This window comes from Hemitrygon akajei, chromosome 26 (assembly GCF_048418815.1).
Source record: "Hemitrygon akajei chromosome 26, sHemAka1.3, whole genome shotgun sequence".
Taxonomy (NCBI): domain Eukaryota; kingdom Metazoa; phylum Chordata; class Chondrichthyes; order Myliobatiformes; family Dasyatidae; genus Hemitrygon; species Hemitrygon akajei.
The window spans coordinates 40775256-40799313 of NC_133149.1; the positions used below are offsets into that span (position 1 = coordinate 40775256).

Here is a 24058-nt window from a genome sequence, read left to right on the forward strand (position 1 = left end):
ATGCTGTGGTTGGAAACATCTGCGACGATGGGGTCCAAGCTTTCAAGAGTCAAGTGCACAAACACCTATCATCTCTGGGAGGGAAGTCACATGCTTCAAAATAAACTATCATGAAGGGGACCAGGATGGCAATGCTTGGTTGTTGGCAGGTAGGGTTAATACCTGACTTTCTCTTTCAATATTTTTATTAGTTTCTGCATAGAGGAATACAGAGTACAAGAAGATATATATTATAAGTCAAAAGAAAAAAAAGTACCAAATACACTGTATTACAAATGCAGTTACAATCACAAAACCCTGTATTCATAAAAATTAAATTAAATTGTAATATTGAAATATAATAATTTTGTTATACAGAAAAAAAATCTATACCCACTACCAAGGTCAGAGCTGTTAGGAAAAGCAAGAGAAAAGGGAAAAAAACCCTTATCATATAATAAAATATATTATTAGCAACCATATGTACTTTTACAATGAATCAAAGATTTTGAAAATAACTCAAAAATGGACCCCACAATGTATAAAGGTCTTGGCTAGATTCAAAAACTGAATATCGGATCTTCTCTAAAATTTAAGTATGACATAACATCCCGTAACCATTGAGCATGTACAGCATCCTTCCATTTAAGCAAGAGCACCCTCCTAGTGAAAAGAGAATTAAAAGCCAAAGTATGCAAATCAGGTGTCTCCAAAATAAAGTCTTTTCCTCCAACAATACCAAATAATGCGGCCAAAGGGTTAGGCTTAAAATTTACCTTGAAAAGTACCAAGAAAGTTTGGAATACTTCCTTCCAGTATCTTTAAATTGTAAAAGGGAATGACAGACACATAACAATGAAGTGTTAACCAATTTTAAAATTTCATTCCAAGTTTCCTCAGAAATTGAAGTCTGTAAATCTTGTTCCCAAAGATTTTTAATTTTGTCTATAGGAACATTTTTCATTCCTAGCAACATACCATAAATATTGGATATTGAACCATTATAAAAAGGTTTCAAATTAAAAATTACATCTAATAAGTCCTTATCGGAACTTACAGGAAATGTATATAGTTGAGAACGCAGAAAGTCTCTAATTTGTAAGTAATGAAAATAATGAGTTTTGGGTAAACTATATTTAGCTGACATTTGCTCAAATGAAAGAAGACTTCCTCCAACAAACAAATCCTGGAAGCATTTAATACCCAATTTATCCCATTCTTTAAAAACTGAATCAGTCATCGAAAGTTTAAAAAAATAGTTAAAACAAATGGGACTAGACAAAGAAAATCTCAATAGACCAAAGAATTTCCTAAATTGTATCCAGATCCTCCAAGTATGTTTAACTACCAAATTTTCAGTTAGTTTACTAAAAGATAAAGGGAGTGAGGATCTGACAAGAGAAATAATAGAAAATTTATTAACAGAGTTAGCTTCTAAAGAAACCCAGACCGGACAGTCCTCACGGTTAATATAATACATCCAAAACGTAAGATTTCGTATATTGACTGCCCAATAATAAAACCTAAAATTTGGTAAAGCTAAACCTCCATTCTTCTTAGATTTTTGAAGATGAACTTTATTTAGTCGAGAATGTTTGTTTTTCCATATATAAGAAGATATAATAGAATCGAGAGAATCCAAAAAAGATTTAGAATAAAAACTGGTAATGCCTGAAAAAGGTATATAAATTTAGGTAAAATGTTCATTTTAATAGAGTTGATTCGGCCAATCAAGGATAACGAAAAAGGCGACCAGTTTGATAGTGTCCTTTTTACAAAATTCAGTAAGGTAAGAAAATTTTCATTAAATAGGTGTTTATACTTCTTGGTAATTGTTGCACCCAAATAGGTAAATTGATTTTTTAAAATTTTAAAAGGAAGGTTAATATTAATTGATAACAAATTATCAGAGGAAAAAGTTCACTCTTAAGTAAATTCAGTTTGTATCCTGAAAACTGGCTAAAACAAGAAAGTAGAGAAAGCACAGAAGGTAGTGAAGTCTCGACATTAGAAATAAAAAGCAATAGGTCATCAGCATAAAGCAAAACTTTATGAACAGTCCCTCTTCTTAGAATACCAAGATTCTATACCAAGAATACATTAGATTCTCAAAAAGCAATGGCTAAGGGTTCTAAAGCCAAATCAAAGAGCAAAGGGCTCAGGGGACAACCTTGTCTAGTTCCATGTTGAAGTTTAAAAGGTTTGGAATACCGAAAATTAGTAAGGACCCTGGCAGAAGGACCCTGGCAGATACAGTAATATAATCTATTGAGTAAATCAGGCCCAAAATTAAAATTTTCTTAAGTTTTAAATAAATAATTCCATTCAACCCAATCAAAAGCCTTCTCAGCATCCAAAGAAATTACACATTCCAATATCTCTTTAGAAGGGGAATAAATAAAGTTTAATAAATGATGAATATTAAAGTGGGAATATCGATTTTTAATAAATCCCATCTGATCATGGTTTCGCTCAAGTGGAGAAGCCCGGGATTTTTTAAAGAAAATGAATTGACTGTTTAGTATCTTGCTATATTTATATTGAAAATATTTTACCATCTATCAATACCTGACTTTCAAGAGCACTTGTGAGTTATGTTCTGGCTGGACTTAGTCCTTCAACTGCTGGAGAACAGTGCGGAAAGATCAGGTGCTGTTCTCTCTCAGTAGAGATTAGTTTTTAGTTCCAAGTGCTCCTGTCACATTTTGTCACCCTGTAGCCTTATCCTTCAATCTCTCTGAATTATGGAGGACAGCATGTGTATAAATGTCTCTCTCCAGCAGACCTCATCATGATCATCATGACTCCAGTATTTCTACTACTTTTTAATGTTTCTTAATTGTACATAATGATTTTTTTATGTTCTATCGCTGAGCTGCAGTGAACCATGTGATTGGCCTATCAGAGTTCTCTTGACTTGGGAACTAGTTGACTTGATCAGCATTTCTGATCTGGCTATTGTTCACGATTGCACTTAATAATAAAAAACATTGGGCAGCATATCAAATGAACATTGCCTCCAATCACACCAGTTCCCAGAAGACAAATTAGGTTAAAATTGCTTCCAGTAAGTTTCCTGTGGTCAAGGAGTCCAAAATAGGAGGCCATTACAAACATTCAAGGAAAGCAATTTAGGATTCATTCACAGAATTAATGACTGAGGCAGCAACAATATTAGAAAATTATATCTGAAGTCACTTTTATCACCTTCTAGATTTCTTGGTTAGTGTCCATGGTGGACAATGGTGTCTCTGCCATGGCAGTCTCCCACAATTCTACAGCAAATGATTAACCTAAAGCATGTCTTAAAGGTGTTCAAAGTCCTTTTGAAGTTCAATAGAGTTAACACAGGTTTAACATAATGAGCAGAAGAACTTGTTGTGGATTAAGGTAACTACTTCTCTTTAGGCTTCCAGATCAGATGGAACTTTACTGACCTGAAGCACTAGCTCTGTTTCTCCCTCTGTAGATGTTGCTTGCCTCATTAAGTCTTCCTAACATTTCCTCATCAGTACTCAAGAAATTTGAAGTTAAATTGTTTTGCAGTGAGCAATGTACTGCTAGTAAAATCTAAGTACATGCAGAGGAAATTGCAAGTGGTTTGTGGTTGAGAGTGAGGAAGAGATTTAGCGAAGTAAATTCTCACTTATGGTAAATTATTGTTGCTGCTTTGCAGTGGTGTGGATCTACATATGGTCAAAGTGTCCCTTTATGTCACAACCAGGGATCATTTTTAAAAAATAATTTTTTGTGTCAGTTAGTATGTGGACTGTATTTTTTTTTTGGTGTCACCTTGTCTGTATGCTTTGTTCTTGGATTGTTTACCTTTTATGTCTAATTGTTTGTCTTTGGACTTGCTCTGGGTTTTCACCTTGTTTTGCAGGTGTCTTATCTGGGATCATGAGGACTGTGCTCTCTTTGTATTTATCACTTTTCATCAATTTGGGATCATTTAATCAGCACGTTGTTTTCAATGTCTGGAATTCCTATATGTTCCAGGGTGTATTTCAAGGGGGCATACCACCCTCTCTCTGTTGGGCTGTTGTGCTTCCTTGTCAGGTGAAACTCAGACTGAGTTCTTCTATGTATCGTCGGTGATTTCTGTCCATCAAGATTCTGTATTGTTTGCCTGAGTTCTTGTTAGCTTTTTCTTGTTAATTTCTGTAATAAGTTGATAGTTTTGTTTGAATTGCCAAAGTTTCCTTGATTCCTGCACCTGAGTTTGCAAGTGATCCTGACACTTTAATAGTAGATCACCATATCTTTACAATTGAGATTGGCTTGATCACTATCTGAAGGGCCATTCCACAAGGGATGTTAAACTTGAAACCCAACCAGCAACTTTAACATTTTCCATCTAAAAGCTTATCATTTTGTTTCAAAAGAGAAGAGAGTTACCTATTTAGGAAGGATTGAGTACACAGACTGTATACAGTACAAAGGTCGAGTTTATATTCCCTGAAGATTCAGAAACTAGGAGGGGATCTGATTGAAATATTTAAAGTTTTCATATGTTTTGTAAGTATGTAAAGCAGTTATTCTTGGCTGGAATGTTTGGAAACTCAATCTTAGATTAAGGTGTTGTCCATAGACACAAAATACCTTTGCTTAGAAGACCATAATCTTAACCCAGAAGAGTATTGATAATAGACCAATATGTTTGAAGACTGAGATCAATATATTCATTCGAATCAAAAGAATCAGACAGAAGAGCAGAGTTGATCAATGGACCTGTGGTGCAGGATGAAGAAGTGGAATGGCACACCCCTGCTTTTGTTTCTTATGTTCTTTTACAGATTGAAGGTCGGATTAAGATGACGCTACCAAAGATGTGTATCAGTTTACTGGTAGATCATAAGGCAAGAGAACCAAATATAAACATTACTTATAACAGCTTTCATGAAGCAAATTGTGGTGAACTATCACCACAGACAGAGGGAAGGCAGGCAGAGGTGATGCTGGTTTGTCGCAGATAGAGTTGGTATCGCTGCCGGAGATGGAGTAAGCAATTTGAAGAGGAGTCAATGCGGTAGATTTTCGATGCCGTTCACCTAACTCGGGTGCGAGGTTGGATCGCTCCAAGCGCAGAGCTGATTTGGTGAGATCGAGAATGGCTTCGGGGGCGTGTTGGACCAGGTGTATTGGGGCATTGGGATCCAGGTCCTAGAATGTGGCACTACTCAGTGACACCGATAGATTGGAAGCCCAAGTGTTGGGTGCGAAGGCAAGGGTTGGGCTAAATTTCCTCACTCTCCCGCGAATTTTCATTCCTTTCTCTGTGATGCTGGGACTATGAACTGAGCAGGCTGCTGTGAGTTTCTGCCCCATTGGTGTGAAAATTGGGGACCAAAGCTTGGCTTGGTCCTACTCTGGTTGTTCTGGAAGCAGATCTGGGAGTCAGTCTGATTCTGGATGCTGTTGGCTTGCTTCTACTGTTTGCATAGTCCCCCCCCCCCTTCCTCCCTTCCTGCAGAGTGGTTTCTGGTCTTTTTTTTAATTGGGTCATTCTTGCTCTGTGGCTGCCTGTAAGCAGACAAATCTCAAGGTGTATAATTTAGACATTCTTTGATAATAGATGTGCTTTGAATTTTGAATTAATCTGATGTGCCCAAAGAGAATCGGACCACATTAGGGGAAACCCTGACTTTATATCCAATGCAATATTACCTGCCAAAATTGGGGTTAAATCAACACTAATCACAGCAGTTTCTCAGTAGGTAATTCAAAATTAGTTCCAGGAAGTTTATGGTGGCTGAAGAGTCCAGGATTAGGAAGCATTTGCTGACAGTCAATGCAAGGGATTTCTGATAATCGGCAAGTAAGAGTTGCAATGCTCCCAGAATTAATGATGGAAACATAGATCATATTATACTTCAGAATCAATTGGGTGTATAGCATGCTCGCACAGAAGTTATCATTACAAGCTCATGACCACTATTTACCAGGTGTAGTATCTTGGCCAACATTGCTTGTACTTTACCGATTAAGGCAGGCAGTGATGGAGCTTCTACCTTTCACCTGAGATACTAAAGTGAGGATCTAATTGGCATCTTAATGGGACATAAATGATGCTGTGCCAACACTTGAAGAGCAGTGCGGATTTTTAACATATTGTATGTCACACACCATTTATTCTTTAATCACTTGGTGATTTTGTGGAGAGTGAGGAGGGTTGTCTCAGGCTACAGCCTGATATAGATCAGCTGGAAAGTTAGGCAAACAATGAAAGATGGAATTCAATCCTGACAAGACATCAGCACAACATAGTGGGCCAAAGGTCCTGTATTATACCGTAATGTTCTACGTTCTTAAATCTGAGGACAAATAGGGATACAATACAGATATAGCATATATAGATATAGGATATTTGTACATCTATATACATATGTGTGTGATATCTGTGATATATCCAATATATATCACATATGATGGCCATATCATATACTGTATGTTATATAATATAGGATATACAGTAGATACAGGATATATACAACAGATATAGGATTTGCTATAGATATAGGATAAGGATAGGATATACATGGTATAAGGTAGTGCCCCAGAGAAAATGGATGAATAAAGGGGTCTTGGGTACAAGTCCATAAATCACTGAAAGAGAGAGCAGAGGTGGAGAGGAAGTTGAGCAAGGCATATGGGATGCTTGCTTTTATTGGCTAGGGCATAGAATCTAAGAGCTGGGATGTGATGTTTTCAACTTTATAAAGCACTGGTTACACTGTATTAATGCTCCCCACTGGGATTTGGGGTTTTTAATTTTGTAAAATGTTTTGAAAAACTAATTTAAAAAATTTTAAAAAAAAATAAAAAATAAAGCACTGGTTAGGCTGTATTTGGAGCACTATATTGAGTTCTGGTCACCACACTGTAGGAAGGATGACATTGCACTGGGGACGTTGTAGAGGAGACTCACCAGGATATTGCCTGGATTAGAGTATTTCAGTTATATGGAGAGATTGGATTGACTGGACCTGTTTTCTCTGGAGATGAGGATGCTGAGAGGAGATCTGTTAGAGGTGTATAAATTATAAATGGGACAGATAGGATAAATAGTAATAATCTTTTTCCCCTGGTGGGGTATCTAAGACAAGAGAGCACAGGTTTAAGGTGAGAGGCAAGAGGTTAAAAAGGAATCTAGGGGGTGAATTCTTTCACACAGAGGGTGCTTGGGGTTGGGAATGCACTTCAGAGGAGGCAGATACTCACAACATTTAAGAAGCCTTTAGAAAAGTCCTTGAATTGCTAAAGCATAGAAGACTATGAATCTAGTGCAGGTAAAGGGGATTAGTACAGATGGATGTAATAGTCAGTATGGATGTGGTGGGTCAATGGGGTTGTTCCTGTGCTGTAAAACTCCACAACTCTATCACTGGAAAAGCAAATTACCTTCTCATTTCTGTATGGGAGCTTGCTATGAGTACATTGACTACAATAGTTTAGAAATCCTTATTATGTCTCCTGAGGATGTGGAATATACTGCATAAATGCAAGATCTTTCTTTTACTTCTGTCTCAGCACAGCATCATTTTTGGAAGCTTAGACTTCTTTGGTCTCCATGGCTTCTTGCTATACTGCCATCGTCTTTCTCCACTTTCTATTCTTCTGTGCCAGTCATTGGCCTTAAACATTAACCCTGTTTCCTCCTTTACAGGCACTTCCTGACTTGCTGAGTGTTTCTAGAGTTTCCCGTTTTTATTTCAGATTTCCAGCATCTGAAGACTTTTTTTATTTTGCGGATCTGCGTCATCTGTGGTTGTTTTGCTTTTTATCCTATTTCTCCATCTGCCTCTGGGCAGGCTGGACTGGATGCCAACCTGTGGCTGAGGATCATGTGATGGAATTATCAGGTATATGGTCAAGCATCTATCCTACTCCATTCTACATAGAACAACACAGAACAGCACAACACAGTACAGTCCCTTCGACCCACAATAGTGTGCCGATCTTTTAACCTACTCTAAGATCAATTTAACTCTTCCCTCCCACATAGCCCTCCATTTGTCTTTCATTCATGTGCCTATCTAAGAGTCTGTTAAATGTTGCTAATGTATCTTCCTCTACCACTACCCCTGACAGTGCGTTCCATGCACCCACCACTCGTTATTCCACAAACCACCACCTTTTAACATCCCCCATATTTTCCTCCAATCAACTTAAAATGATGTCCTCTCATATTAGCCATTTCCACCCTGGCTGTCCACTCTATCAATGCACCTTTTACACCTCTATGAAGTCACCCCTCATTTGGCTTCACTCCAAAGAGAAAAGCCTTAGCTCAATCAAGCTTTCCTCATAAGACATGCTCTAATCCATGAAGCACCCTGGTAAATCACCTCTACACCCTCTCTAAAGTTTCCACATCCAAAGAGTCGACTGGAATTGAACACAATATTCCAAATGTGGTCTAAACAGGGATTTATGGAGCTGCAATATTACTTTGCAGCTCTTGAACTCAATCTCAAGGCTAACACAACATACACCTTCTTCACCACTTTATCAACTTGCAATCACAACGTATATCACAATGGTCTAAAGCTTTTCCTTAGTACAGTAGGTCCTCTTTTTTTTTTTGCCACCCTACAGAGTGTCAATTTGTTTCAATGCTCTTGGTCTCCTAGTCCAACCAGGCCGAGAACTGCGATCTATTGTCCTTGAAAAAGACCCCTGCCTGGTTTCTGTGCCAGGAACCCAGTATGAGTCCATACTGTCTGTTGGCAACTTTGCAGGAAGGAATCACCCATGGATCAGTCTAGGAGGCTGTGAGTGAGGGTTGGTGTTGGATGAGATGGTGCAGCACTGAGATGTGGGGCTCAGAATGTGCAGCACTCACCCCAGTCCTGCCCAACAGCAGTCCTCACAGGCAACGTCCCCACACCGAACCAGAGCTTGTTTTTTGCCGGTCATGCACCAGCTGAGAGCAAGGATTGTGCCAGTCTCTTGGCACACTGAGACTGTCAGTTGATTCGGTTGGCATGCAATGCATCCTAGGTACTAAGCAAGGTGCCAGCATATAACGCAGTGTTCCACTTTCTCTATTCCCAACAGACAGAGCACTTACCGTAGACTGTGAGTAACATTAGGAGAAAGTTCAGTCCCATTCCACTGTTCATCATCTGCAGAGAAGAAGCACAGGAGACTGCAGTTAGTGACAATTATAAAGCTTAAAATTTTGCAAAGTGCTTCACAGAAGTGAAAGCAACAATTTACTCTCATGGAGATATTACAGAGATGCAAACAAAAGCTTGGTTGAAGGTTGTTAGGTTTAAGAAACATGCAAAAGGAGGAGGCACAGAAGAGAGTGAAAGATTTAGGGGAGTATTGTAGGAATAGGGGCTAAAAAAGCTGAAACCTGCTAAGGTTTGCAGAAAGGGAATCAAAGATTTAAGGTCAAGTCCAAGTTGAGTTTATTGTCAAATGCACAAGTACATGCATGCACAAGTGCAATAAAAAAAAGTTTACTTGCAGCAGATACAGTACATAGTATTAGAGACACAACATTTGCAAGAAAAATACTAAATTAAACATAAATATAAAAAATATAAACACTAATTATACAAAATTATGAAGATATGGATGAAACTATGAAACCAGGAGTACAAAGATCATAGTATTGACGGGCTAGAGAAGATTACAGAGGCAGAGAGGGCAAATCTCCAACAGGATTGAAGTTATAAGCATGAAATGACCCTGGGTTTTGATTCAATCCCTTCTTAGACCTATTTTGTCCTAATTGTATTAAAATCCATTTCACCACTGAGGAAGTCCAAGAGCAACATCAGACACAAAGTGGTTATTTTAGCCTTTTTAGAAGAGAGCAGTTTAAGTGTTTTCATGTTTCAGAAGTTCTGCATTCTGAATTTGATGATCTTTATTCTGGTACTATACCCTTGAATCCTAGATGCCGTGCATATGGATACATCAAGTTTATCAGGCTTTTCAGTATTTGGTAGGTTTCAATGAGATCCTCCCTCATCCTTCTGAATTCCAGGGGTCATCCTTGTGCACTTCCTCTGGACCATTTCCAGGGCCAGCAGATCCTTCTACGCCTATGAGGTCCAAAGTTGCTTACAAAATCTTCACATCACCCCACCCCCAAAATTCTATCCTTTCCTATTTCTGGAAGCTCACCCAACAATACCATCTGCAGTTTTCCTGGGTAACAGTAAAAAATGTTGGCGGAACTCAGCAAGTCAGGCAGCATCTTTGGAGAGGAATAAACAGCTGATACTTCGGGCTGAGACCCTTCATCAGGACCTGAGTTCCTCCAGTATTTTGTGTGTGTTGCTTTGGATTGCCAGCATCTACAGAATCTCTTGTGTTTATGATTTGCTGCAGTTTTCCTGCTCAGTATTTATTGGTATAACCACTCCCTTTTCCCGCTGTCTGTGTTAGTGCTTTCAAGTTCCAAGGTCCTAACCCCTGAAATGACCGACAGATCTTTTTGGCTCTCTCCCCCTTCTTAGGATCTTGACCAATGTCTTAGCCATCTGTCCTAACTTATAGCCAATGGCTAAATCTTGTTTGACAAAAGCCACCTCAGATTCCTTGGGAACATTTCCATTATTGGTGTACCATAAGAATCATAATTTGGAGAATTTCTACACAAAATTCGAACACAGTGAGCTTTAAGTCTGCTATATTTCTTATATGTTAGAAAAACATACACTGCTGTGCAAAAATCTTAGACACATTGGTATAGCTAGGGAGCCCAAGACTTTTGCACAGTACTGTAGTAATTTTATGGCATGCACTGTATTGCTGCCACAAAAAAAAACAAATTTCATAACATATGTGAATGATGATAAACCTGATTCTGATATGGGTTTCTATTGTGGACTGAGAATGGGAGGGAGGGGAATCACAATTGGGAAAAGAGGAAGGGAGAGGGAAGGGAGCGGAAAGCACCAGAGAGACATTCTGTACTGATCAATAAACCAATTGGCTGGAATCAAATGACCTTGCCTGGTGTCTCAAGGCCGGTTGTGTCTGCACCTGCACCACTTCCCACCTTGGCACTCCTTCTCTGCCAACTGCCCCACACTCCTCCCGTAGTGCTCCACCATCACCATTCCCAACATCCTTTGCTCCCATCAAATTTACATACTTGCTCTCTGTTCCGCATTGACAAATACAGTACTGGGCAAAAGTCTTAGGTACCCTCGTTTTATATATACGTGCCAAAGATGTTTGCACAATAATATACAGTATATTTATATAGTATAGTATACTAGAAAAACAGTAGTCACTGCTCCTCTCCTTGTTTTCTTGTCCAATTTTTAAAAATATGCTTCTACAGCTCTCTTCTTTCATGGTCTTCAAAATACAATGACTAACACTTGTTTCCTTAAACACTAGTGCAAAGTTCATTTTTATTGCCTCGACCACATTTTCCACAGCAAGATGCAGTGAAAGATTGTTTATTGACTTGAGGTGTTCAATTGTATTCTTCAAAGGTCAGTGCAAGGACCAATATTTTTCTTCAATTTATATTAATACTGAAAGTGGGGTACACAAGGTGGTAGAGGCTTAATCACACAATTTGTTTTGACCCTCAAGTTCAATCATGAAGCTAAAATAGAACTTGGTTAACAAGGGTGCAAGTCTATGACTCCCTTAAAGAGGCAACGCAAGTAGATAGGGTGGTAAAGAAGGCACGCAACATATTTGCCTTCATTTCTTTTAAAAACTTCATCAATATTTTTGCCATATATTCTAATTTGTAGACAATTGTTAAATCCTGCTTGGTAACAACCATCTGAGATTCTCTGGGTTACTGACTTAAAGCTGTTACATTATTGGTGGTACCAGAGAAAATCTGTCATACTCACTGGAATTTAGAAGATTGAGGGAGGATCTTATTGAAACGTATAAAATTCTAAAGGGATTGGACAGGCTAGATGCAGGAAGATTGTTTCCGATGTTGGGGAAGTCCAGAATGAGGGGTCACAGTTAAAGGATAAAGGGGAAGCCTTTTAGGACCGAGATGAGGAAAAACTTCTTCACACAGAGAGTGGTGAATCTGTGGAATTCTCTGCCACAGGAAACAGTTGAGGCCGGTTCATTGGCTATATTTAAGAAGAAGTTAGATATGGCCCTTGTGGCTAAAGGGATCAGGGGGTATGGAGAGAAAGCAGGTACAGGGTTATGAGTTGGATGATCAGCCATGATCATACTGAATGGTGGTGCAGTCTCGAAGGGCCGAATGGCCTACTCCTGCACCTATTTTCTATGTTTCTATTTTTCTATAATTTAGAGCATTCTTACATGAAATTCAAACACACTGAACTGCAACACTGACATTTTAAATTAAGATCTTATAACTAAATTAAAAACTGTTGTAATTAATAAAGAGGTTTCTGGCCAAAACATGACTTTTACTAATCACTTTTGTTTGTTTCAGAGCAAGGAACAACTTACGAGATGTTGATCTCTCCACCAATAATTTTGTTGTAAAGCTGCCTCAATGGAATCCCATTCAATACTTCATCTGTTCAACTGAAGCCCGGATTTTCTCCTCGTCAGTGACCGGCTCTGTTTTCTTCAAGGCAGCCAGTTGTATCACTGTGCTTCCGTTACAGGGTTTTGTGTTCAGGAAACCACACTGCTGTAATGAAGGAGGCTTCAACTGCCCTTTTCTTATTTTTTTTTAGAAAGGCAGCCTCTTTTCTGAAAAAAATGGAAGTGTTCAGAAAAGAACTTTAATTTATATAAACAATAATTCAACAAATTAATAGCGTTAACAAATAATAAACATATGTGTAATGCTGTTTATTTCCTTATCAGAATGCTTCAAAGTGTGTGATAGGTAATGGGGCGATTTTGTAGAGCATTCACAGGGAGCTAACTTCAGGATGGCCCAAGGTAGTTTACATCCAATTTAAACAGCAAAATAATGTTAGAAATTTATTAAATGATCAGTGTTGGACAGGACACCAGGAATACTTCCATTGTTCTTCTTTGAAATAGTGTCAAGGAGTACTTGTATCTGTCTGAGGGGGCAGGTGGGCCCCCAGTTTAATGTCTCATGCAAAAGATAACGTTCATAGTTCAGCATTGCAGGAGTGCCGGCTTAAGCCTTGACCACAAACACACAACTTTTGACTTGAGGCAAAAATATTAATGATGCTGTTGTTCACATTACTATTGTGGTTTGGAGCAGGGAAATAAGCACTTGGCAAATTTAAGGCTTGAGGACATTTTATCAGTGAAATGTACTTCCAGATCTCAGTGCCCATATCATGTGGTCAAGGAATTACAGAATGGTTATAGCAGGGAAGGGGCCATTAGATCTACAATGGTGCATTAAAGGGATTTTCCCCGTGTTAGTTTTGGTTCTTCTACCAATCATCTTCATCCTACATGCATAGAGAGAGGATGTTCCCATTAACAGGGTAACCTCGAATCTGAGGGCACAGTCTCAGAATAAAAGAATGTCCATTTAAAACTGAGGTGAGGAAGAATTTCTTCAGCCAGGCAGGAGTGAATCTCTGGAATTCATTGCCACAGAGGCCAAGTCATTGGATGTTTATAATGCAGAGATTGGCAGGTTCTTAATATGATATGTGAGTTAAGGAATACAGGAAAGAGACAGGTGAATGGGGTTGAAAAAACAAATCAGCCATGAATGAATGGCAGAGCAGACTTGATGGGCTGAATGGCCTTACAGTTTTATTTCCTCAAGTTATTGATTCTCCACCAATGAACATAGTACTTTTTTTCTCCTCTGTTGATAACTTTCATAACTTTAAAAACCTCTACCAGATGCCATCACGTCCTTCTCTGTTCCAAGGAAAATATTCTTCAAGTTATCCATGTAATTCATTACTGGAGTCATTCTAGTACACGTACTGCACCTGACCTGAAGCCTTCACAACTTTCCTACACACATGGCTCCCAGAACAGAACTGTGATGGAACAAAGTTTTATAAAGATTCATCTTGACGGTCTTGCTCTTGAATTCTGCACTTCTGTTTCCTAATCATCTCCTCAACCTACCCTGCCCCCTTCAATGAATTGCTGCTACCCAGAATTCCTCTTGCCCAGAGTGACTTTGTCACTATCATTTCCTGTCAGAGCCACCTTATGTTCAGGTACTCCTGCACCTAGTGTCACTTTATGGACATACAAACAGTTTACTACAGGGGTTCCCAACCTGGGGTCCATCAACCCCTCAGTTAATGGTGGGGATCCATGGCATAAAAAAGGTTGGGAACCCCTGGACTATTATGTCAACTAATTTTATGTATATATAGCCACACTCAAACAGATACTTGTATATTTTGTTTTATAAGATTGCTTTAATATTTATAATTATTGTGTTTTTTGTATTTTATTGTGTTCCTTATTGTGCATCAGATTGGGAGTAATAATTATTTTGTTCTCCTTTGCATGTGTATACTGAAGAATGACGATAAACAATTTTGAAACTTGGAATATCCCCACAGATCTGTTGGTTCTTGCACCTCTAGATCGTACGGCCCTTTCTCAACCTTCCTATCAAAATGTAATGCTTTTTCTTTCTCAGCAGTAAGTTGGATCTGCTCCCTAGCCACATTCCTTTAGCCTGTCTTTACCTCACTGTTCAGAATCAGAATCAGAATCAGGTTTATTATCACTGGCATGTGATGTGAAATTTGTTAACTTAGCAGCAGCAGTTCAATGCAATACATAATATAGCAGAAAGAGAAAAAATAAATAAAATAAAACATAATAGTAAATAAACAAGTAAATCAATTATGTATATTGAATAGATTATTTAAAAATGTGCAAAAACAGAAACATTGTGTATTAAAAAAGTGAGGTAGTGTCCAAAGCTTCAAAGTCCGTATCAGAATCGGATGTGTTACGAGTGATGAATAGACCTGATGGACAATGGGGTACAGAGTTAACCATTCCCCTCCCAAGAGAAACACGAACTATTACTGTTCCTATGCTGACCATGAGAAAGAGAGACGGAAAAACAAGCAAGAACATCGGCGACAGATAAGAGAGAGGGGGAAATTGCTGATTAACTGTATTGTGACTCCTTTTTGAATTATTTACTGTTTCACTGCAAGGACAATAGTTTGCTCATAAACATTCCTCAGTGGACTGAGGGAGTGACCTTATTTGATGGACACATTCATTCAGGAGCGATGGATAGCTGAGTCCCCATTAGTAGGGATAAAAGACAGGTCTGGAGAGACACCCTCCAGACACGCCAGTGGACACTGATCGAGTGTTGGAACCCACAAGAAAGGTGGGGGCTTCGAAGACCAAACCAGGAGGTCGGTCATTAAGGCTATCAGTGTTAAAGCAGGGCCGGTGGGGACTTGTGTGTGTGTCCACTCATGCCAGAGTGATGAGTCCATCACAGAAGAACGGTCTAGCAGAAGGACGGAGAGGTCATAACTGAATGACCACACCGATACGACGGATTAAGAAAGCAAAGAAAGGTTTGCCTGACTGTAGCTGTTACATCTCGCTCGTTCTGTCTCTCTCTCTCCAACGATTACAATACAACAATCATAACTACATCAGCACTCATGAACTGAACTGAACTTTATACTTTTCTATGACAATTTATTTACCCCTAGACATCGATAGAGCTTGTTTATTATTGATTATTATTATTCCTACACTTTTAGGTTTATTACTGCTAACTGGTTTTATATCTTTATTTGCATTATTGATATGGTTTTGCTTATTTTTATTAATAAACACCTTTAGTATAGTACCACCAGACTCCAACGAATTCTTCTTTCTCTGCTGGTTAGACACCCAGTTACGGAGTACGTAACAGATGGCAGAGAGAAAGAAGCTGTTCCTGAATCACTGAGTGTGTGCCTTCAGGCTTCTGTGCCTCCTACCTGATGGTAACAGTAAGATAGGGGCATGCCCTGGGTGCTGGAAGTCCCTAATAATGGACCCTGCCTTTCTGAGACATCGCTCCCTAAAGATGTCCTGATTGCTTTGTAGGCTAGTGCCCAAGATGGAGCTGACTAGATTTACAACCTTCTGCAGCTTCTTTCGTTCCTGTGCCGTAGCCCCTCTATACCAGACAGTGATGCAGCCTGTCAGAACACAGACTGGAAATTGTAGCCCAATTGGTCACTGTAAATTGTCCTGTGATTAGTCTTGTGTTAAATCGGTGGGTTGCCGGGCAGTGTGGCTTATTGGGCAAGAAGGGCCTGTTCCACACTGTTATCGCTAAACAAATAAAATAAATTAATTAAAGAAAAGCAGCAGTTAAGTGTTTACTTTATTCCACGGTCTTCAAACCACAGTGACAATCTATTAGGTGACTTGAGAAGTCCATATTTACTGTACTACAGCAATTTCCTGAGAAGGAGTAGTGAAAGATTGACTGAGGTGTTCAAACGGCACAGCAGAATAGCATAGCGGCTAGAGCAATGTTTTACAGCACCAGTGGTCTGAGTTCAATTCCCGCCGCTGTCTGTACGTTCTCCTCCTGACTGAGTGGGTTTCCTCCCACAGGCAATCTAAAGATGCACAGATTAGTAGATGGTGCCAGAAGTATAGCGACATTGCAGGTCACCTACAGCACATCATCTGACTGTGTTGGTCATTGACACAGATTGACGCTTTTCTGTATATTTTGATGTACATGTGATAAATAAAGGTAATCTTTAATGTTTTCTGAGGTCAGCACAAGGACCGCTGTTCTTTAAAATATAGATGTCTCTTTAAAATGTGTTGATAACAAATTTAAGTATACAGAGTGCTCATAGATATTTGAGGTTTGATCATACAATTTGTGTTCAGCCTCAAGTTTAGTCACCATGCCAAAGTAGAACATCATGAACAGGTGTCCCAACCAGGAAAACCAAAACCAATTTTTAGAACAATTCTAATAGCACAGAACTCATCAGGGAAATCAGTTTGGACCTAGCAGTGAGGGAATTTACAGGTCGACCACAGGCACCTGTCTTTGGTGCCTTCAGGTACACCAGTACTGCTTTCAGTTATATCATAACTCATTGAAACGAAAGTGATTCATGTATCTCCAGCTAGTACATCACAAAAAGGAAATAGAACAGAAATTAAAATCGGAATAATTAATAAGGAACATTGTTAAATTGGAATAGACCTGCAGGTTGTTTGGAAAAGGGTTGGGTACCAATAAACTAGCACATTTAAAGTATCCAAAGTTAACTAAAAGCAAGCTGCTTGCAGCAACTCGACAGGTCAGGCAGCATCTGTAGAGACAACAGGGTTAGTTGGCACTTTGTGTCCTGAGGCAGGGTCTCGACCCTAAATGCCAACTATCCCTTTGCTTCCACAGATGCTGCCTGATCCACTGAGTTCATACAGCAGCTTGTTTTCTGCCCCAGGTCCCAGCATCTGCAGTCTCCTGGATCTCCAGGTTTTCTAAAGTGTTTCCCAGGCTGATTCATGAGATCAGAAAGAGCATTTCTATAAGGAATGTTTGAGAATTTATCTCCATAGAAGGTATTTTCACTAGGCAGATCTCGATCAGCTGTTTATATGATATCACAGGCTCGGGATAAGTGGCTGGACATTAGGACCAAGATGAAGGAATGCATTGTACTGTTTCTGTGGGAAAATGTTTTGTATATAGTATCTGTGCATGTACCGATGAACCCTCATGCAGCAAGGTGCAGTCTCCTGATGTCTTGAGGCCACTTGTCACATACCTGTGAAGCTTGTGTGATATGCAGTGTAACCCCACCTGAATATACCATAGATCTTAAGACAAAGGAGCAGAATTAGGCTATTTGGCTAACCGAGTCTGCTCCTCCATTCCATCATGGCTGATTTGTGATCCCTCTCAACCCTATTCTCCTGCTTTCTCCCCATAACCTTCGATGCTTTCACTAATCAAGAATCTATCAGCCTCCACTTTAAATATATCCAATAACCTGGCCTCCACAACCATCTGTGACAATGAATTCTACAGAATCACCACCCTCTGGCTAAGGAAATTCCTTTTCATCCTTGTTCTAAAGGGATGTCTTTGTACCCTGAGGCTGTGCACTCTGGTCCTTGACTCTCTGTCATAAGGGGGGGTGTTGGGAGCAGACCCAAATGCAAGACACAGACACTGAAGAACTAGGGAGAGGACTAGGTGTATCAAGGAAGCAAGGGAAGTGAGGAAGAAAGGACGCTGGACATGACACAGGCCCTGGACGAGACAAGGATTCCAGGCCTGGGCTAGGACTTGACTAGGATAGCGGAACCAGGACATGGAACTGGAAACTAGGTGCCTGGGCTTGGACTCCAAGCCAGAGACTGGACAAGGACCAAGAACCTGGGTCTTGACTCGGGCTCGGACTCCAGAACCAGGCGAGGACAAGACGTGGCTACAGGACGAGGAGAGGCAACAGGACTGGACGTGAGACTCCTAGACAGGACAAGGGAACCCCAGCACAGAACGAGAGAACCCCAGCACCGGGCTGGGCAAGGTACTCCTGGGCTGGGTGAGGCACGTGGACAAAACGAGAACACAAAGCTATGGCTTGGACAGGTCAAGGTTCTTGGACATGGCTAAGACTGGACGAGACCCTGAAGCCTTGACTTGGTTAAGGAAGAGACAGGAATGCAGAGCCTTAGTCGCGGGAGAGACAGGAACATGGAACACAGAGCTGGGACCCCTTCTTGGAAACAGGACGTAGGGCCGGGACTCATTACACAGAATACAGAATACGACGAGACAGTTCTCAACACAAGGTAGCAGCAAACGGCCGGACCTACCCAGCGAAGGCGTGGACACAGAGACAGTTCAAAACAATGAAAGACAGTTCTTTATCTCGCTCCGGTGGTTGAACTTGACAGCAGTGAAAGCAAGGGTTACAGGCGAGGGAAGGTTCCAGGCGAGGCAAGGCAAGGCTCCAGGCGGAAGGTGAAGGGAAGGGATACAGACAGGGGGTTTGGACAGGAACAATCCAGTAGCCAGAGGCTGAATCCTGAAGCTATTTATGAAGTCAGCCCAAATGAGAATAAGCTGCCTCAACAGAAACTGGGGAAACCGGAAAACCTGGAATAAGGAACATGGACCGGTCCGTGAACTGGAATACGGATTTCACGGACCGGACCATGACACTCTCCACATCCACTCCATCTAGACCTTTCAATATTCGATAGGTTTCAGTGAGATCTCTCCCCCCCCCCCCCACCACCATTCTTCTATGCTCCAGCAAGTACAGGCCCAGAGCCATCAAACACCCCTCATACATTAACTCTTTCATTCCTGGGATCATTCTCATGAACCTCCGCTGGACCTTCATTAATGCCAGCACATCCCAAAGCTGCTGATAATACTCCAAGTGCAGCCTGAACAATGCTTTATAAAGTGTCAGAATAGAAAATACACATCAAATTCCAATCCCTATAATGAAGTTCAGGACCTGAAATATCAGGGCCCTTGTGGACCATCCTTGAACTCTGCTCCGTGTCATAGCTCAGGAACTCCAGTGCTTTAGCATGTAGTTCCTACACTGCTGATGAAACCAGAATGGGAGTAAGTTATCCTCTGATTCAGTCTTGACCTTGGGTTCTCCCTGTGTCTGTGTGAGTTTCCTCTTGGTGTTCTAGTTTCATCCCACATCCCAAAGAAGAGTAATTGGCCATGCTAGATTGTTTTACTGTCATGTACTATACAGCAAGGTCTTTTAAATAAACAGTACCAGACTGCAACAAACTCGGAGTGAATAGATTGTAAGCACTTTTTATTACTTGCAAGGGAAGATTGCCTCTGTATGTTAAGTTGTCAGTAAATAGTGTAATGCACTGTAAGGATTCACTGCTAATGTAATGGCTTCCCTGTAATGTTTCACTGCTAAAGCTAATGTAATCGTTTCTCTGTAATGTTCACTACTGAGGTAACGGTTTCTCTGTAGCAGCAATGTTTGTGTTACGGCTGGAGATAACAGGACTGTGGTATGCATGTTAGCCAATCAGGAGATTGTTGCTCTGTCTTGTGAATCTGGAAGGAGCCTTTTCGCGGGCTTTGCCGGGGAGAGATGAGGAGAGAAGACGCAAGTGGAGAGAGTTGGTAGATCGCCGGACGGAGTGGACTCGGAGTGAGGGTCCGAAGGGCAACAACGATCGGAGGAGGTCGATGGTGGACAATCGGCTCATCAGTGAGCTCCAACTTTGCGCAACAAACTGCTTAATAAGATTGGGCCCTTTTTAAAAATTTCTTTACTAACCATATAATCAAAGTAAGAATTATAAAGATTAATCATTTAATCATATATTGTGTACTGTTCATTATTTCGGGGTACTGATTTGTAACAGGGGACACATTATGTAGCATCCACTCAAATGAGATTTCTTAAGTTTGGTCGGGCCAGGGGTTATCACCCCCTATATTAAGCCGCTAGCCGAAGTGAGAGTTACAATAGCTTCAATCATACAGCTCAAAACAGATCATTTTTATACAATTACAGAGTCCAGTAATTCATTAACTTCATGTCTTTGAGGTTGTTCCATCCCTTAATTGCATTCCTGTTTTATCTCACATCTATCTTGAATGAGCCCATTTGTCTTTAAGGCTTCTCTCCCAACAGCTGTGTCCTGTTTTTTTGCTTTTAGTGATGTAATGTCAAAAATTCCCAGCTCAAATCACACACTCTTGCAAGCTTCTTATAAAAACTACATCAGAAAATTTGCAAAGCACTCTGGGATTATACAGGTTCCATTTTGTCACATAACATTTGACGAAAGTTATAAATTCATAAAGACTTCAGGGTTACAGATATATTTCTACATGGCTATGTAGCTAAGTGGTAGAATGTGAGTAAGCAGATTGTCAGGATTCCCCTGTTGCCATTTCCCTCTGTAACAGGTACTGCTGGGAGGGATAACATAGAATATAGAACTGTACAGCACAGGTACAGGCCCGTCAGCCCTCAATGCTGTACTGAACCAAATAAATTAATAATCAAGTGGCCAACTAAACTAATCCTTTATCCTACCCAATGTCCATATCCCTCCATTTTCCTCTCATTCATGTGCCTATCAATAAGGAAATTATGCTGCAGCTATCTATAACTTTAGTCAGACCACACTTAAATTATTGCATGCAGTTCTGGTTGTCCCATTGTGAGTAGTAATAGAACCAGGCAGTTTGGTGAAGTTTGATAGGCACATGAATATGAAGGGAATATGAATGAGGAGGACATTTATTATAAATTGTCATCAAGATATATAGTACAGCAAAAATTAGTGGGAAGATTGGGAAGCTTTCAAAAACCAACAGATGGCAACTAAAATAGCCATAAAGAGAGAAAAGGTGAAATATGAAGCCGGTAATATCAAAGAGGATACAAAAATTTTTTCAGATATTTAAAGAGTAAGAGAGAGGCGAGAGTGGGTATCAGGCTGCTGGAAAGTGATGCTGGAGAGGTGGACAGATTTACGGACTATTTTGTGTCAGTCTTCACTGTGGAAGACACTAGCCGAATGCCAGAAATGCGAGAGTGTCGGGGGGCAGAAGTGAGTGTAGTTGCTATTACTAAGGAGAAAGTGCTTGGGAAATTGTAAGGTCTGAAGGTAGGTAAATCATCTGGACCAGATGGACTACACCCCAGGGTTCTGAAAGAGGCAGCTCAAGAGATTATAGAGGCATTAGTAATGATCTTTCAAGGATCAATAGATTCTGGAATGGTTCCAGGAGGATTGGAAAATTGCAAATATCACTCCACTCTTTAAGACGGGAGAGAGGAAGAACAAAGGAAATTATAGGTCAGTTAGCCTGACTTCAGTGGTTGGAAAGACTTTGGAGTCTATTATTAAGGATGAGGTGTCAGGGTATTTGGAGGCACATGACAAAATAGGCCAAAGTCAGCATAGTTTCATCAAGGGAAAATCTTGCCTGACAAATCTGTTGGAATTCTTTGAAGAAATAGCAAGCAGGATAAACAAAGGAGAATCGGTGGATGTTGTGTACTTGGATTTTCAGAAGGCCTTTGACAAGGTGCCACACATGAGGCCACTTACCAAGCTACAAGCCCATGGTATTGCAGGAAACATACAAGCATAGATAGAGGATTGGCTGATTGACAGGAGGCAAAGTGTGGGAATAAAGGGAACCTTTTCTGGTTGGCTGATGGTGACTATTGGTATTCCTCAGGGATCTGCATGGGACTGATTCTTTTTACATTATACATTAATGATTTGGATAAAGGAATTGATGGCTTTGCGGCCAATTTTGCAGATGATATGAAAATAGAAGAATGGGCAGATAGTTTTGAGGAAGTAGAGAGGCTACAGGACTTAGACAGATTAGGAGAACAGTCAAAGAAGTGGCAGATGGAATATAGAATTGGGAAGTGTACGTGTATATATATACTTCGGTAGAAGGATAAAAGCATAGATTATGTTCTAAATGTTGAGAAAATTCAAAAATCAAAGGTGCAAAGGGACTTTTGGAGAGGATCCAGAGGAGGTTCATGAAAATTATCCCAGCAATGAGCTGGTTAACATATGAGGAGTGTTTGATGCCTCTGGGCCTGTACATGCTGGAATTTAGAATGGGGAGGGGGGGGATCTCATTGAAAGCTATTGAATATTAAAAGGCCAAGATAGAGTGGATGTGGAGAGGAAGATTTCTGCAGTGGAGGGGGGGGGGGGAGTCTAGGACCAGAGGGCACAGCCTCAGAATAGAGGGACATCCATTTAGAACAGAGATGAGAAACAATTTCTTTAGCCAGAGGGTGGTAAATCTGTGGAATTCATTGCTGCAGACGGCTGTGGAGGCCAAGTCATTGTGTATATTTAACGCAGAGGTTGATAGGTTCTTGATTAATCAGGGCGTCAAAGGTTATGGGACAAAGAGAATGGGGTTGAGAGGGATAATAAAACAGCCATGATGAAATGGCGGAGCAGACTTAGGCTGATTGGCCTAATTCTGCTCCTATGTCTTATGGTCCAAGATTAGCATTACATTGTGAGCTGAACAGCATATTCAGTGCTGTACTGATCCATGTTCTAGTATTCTGGAAGACAAAAAAGCTAAAATGACTCAGAAAGCAAAGCATTATTGATACTGGAATGTGAAATAAAAAAAGAGAATTCTAAAAATACCAAGAGAACACTTCCTGTTGATAATCTCCCATAGACCTGAAATATTAACTCTGGTCCTCTTCCCACAGATGCTGTCTGACCTGCTGAGTATTTCCAATATTTTCTATTTTGTCAGATGATATCCCTTATGTATATATCTAAAATATTTTCAAAAACCACATATGCAGGATATTTATAATCACCTCTAATATTGAGTTACTAATGCTTGCAAATCCTCCTAGACAAAGTAGTACAGTCAAGTGCAGATTTTGGTCTAACCATCAACTGTAAAAAAACCAAATGTATGGTACTATCAAAACAGCAGGATACTCCCAACTGCCAGTTGTACATCGGTAACCAAGAGATGAAACAAAAGATCAGCTTTAATTACCTTGGTAGCTTTATGTCACAAGACGCTAGAAGTAAAGTAGAAATAAAAAGAATTGCCATTGCCAAAACCAACTTCCAAAAACAGGAAACCCATTTTTACCAACAGACACATTTCTATGACAACAAGGCTTAGGCTACTAAAATGTTACATCTGGTCAATCTTGCTGGATGCTTCCGAAACATGGACTATAACACCAGAATTCCAAAGAAACTTAGAAGCAACAGAAATGTGGTTTCTTAGAAGAATGCTGAAAATATCATATAGAGATAGGGTAACTAATGAGAGAGTACTCCAACGTGCCCATACAAGAAGATCTTTAATGAGAACATTAAATGAGAGGAAACTTAAATTCCTGAGCCATGTCATCAGAAAGGGCAAAATAGAATGCCTTACATTACAGCCATATGCTTGGGAAATGTGGAAGAGGAAGGCAAAGAAGAAAATATATGGACACTGTGAAAGAACTAACAAATCTAAATGTGCGAGATATCATTGACACTGTGAGGGATCGTTCAATGTGGAGAGCCATGATCACCCAAACGTGTAACGCACAAGGCACATGAAGAACAAGAAGAATGCTTACGATCCAACATAATTTATTTTGAACCACCATCACTTGAAATGTGCGCACTTTGAATAGTTGCA

General features: G+C 40.1%; 1 protein-coding gene and 1 long non-coding RNA gene across 6 annotated transcripts in view; one reads left to right on the forward strand and one right to left on the reverse strand.

Annotated features, from left to right (window-relative positions):
- Window positions 1–12544, reverse strand: part of LOC140716909 (uncharacterized) — a 33181-nt gene extending 20637 nt beyond the window's left edge. The window contains exons 1-2 of the mRNA XM_073029999.1: window positions 12412–12544; window positions 9053–9107 (exon numbers count right to left, since the gene is read on the reverse strand). Of these exons, the coding sequence (XP_072886100.1) occupies window positions 9053–9107 (55 nt within the window). The 5' untranslated portion in view covers window positions 12412–12544. The remainder of the gene's footprint in view (window positions 1–9052; window positions 9108–12411) is intronic.
- Window positions 1–15633, forward strand: part of LOC140716912 (uncharacterized) — a 123086-nt gene extending 107453 nt beyond the window's left edge. For 3 of the 5 annotated variants that reach the window (XR_012096385.1, XR_012096386.1, XR_012096382.1), the window contains 3 exons: window positions 7696–7841; window positions 11350–11447; window positions 12395–15633. This is a non-coding gene — a long non-coding RNA (uncharacterized lncRNA). The remainder of the gene's footprint in view (window positions 1–7695; window positions 7842–11349; window positions 11448–12394) is intronic. The other 2 variants (XR_012096383.1, XR_012096384.1) reach the window with 2 other exon arrangements.
- The last annotated feature ends 8425 nt before the right edge of the window (window positions 15634–24058 follow it).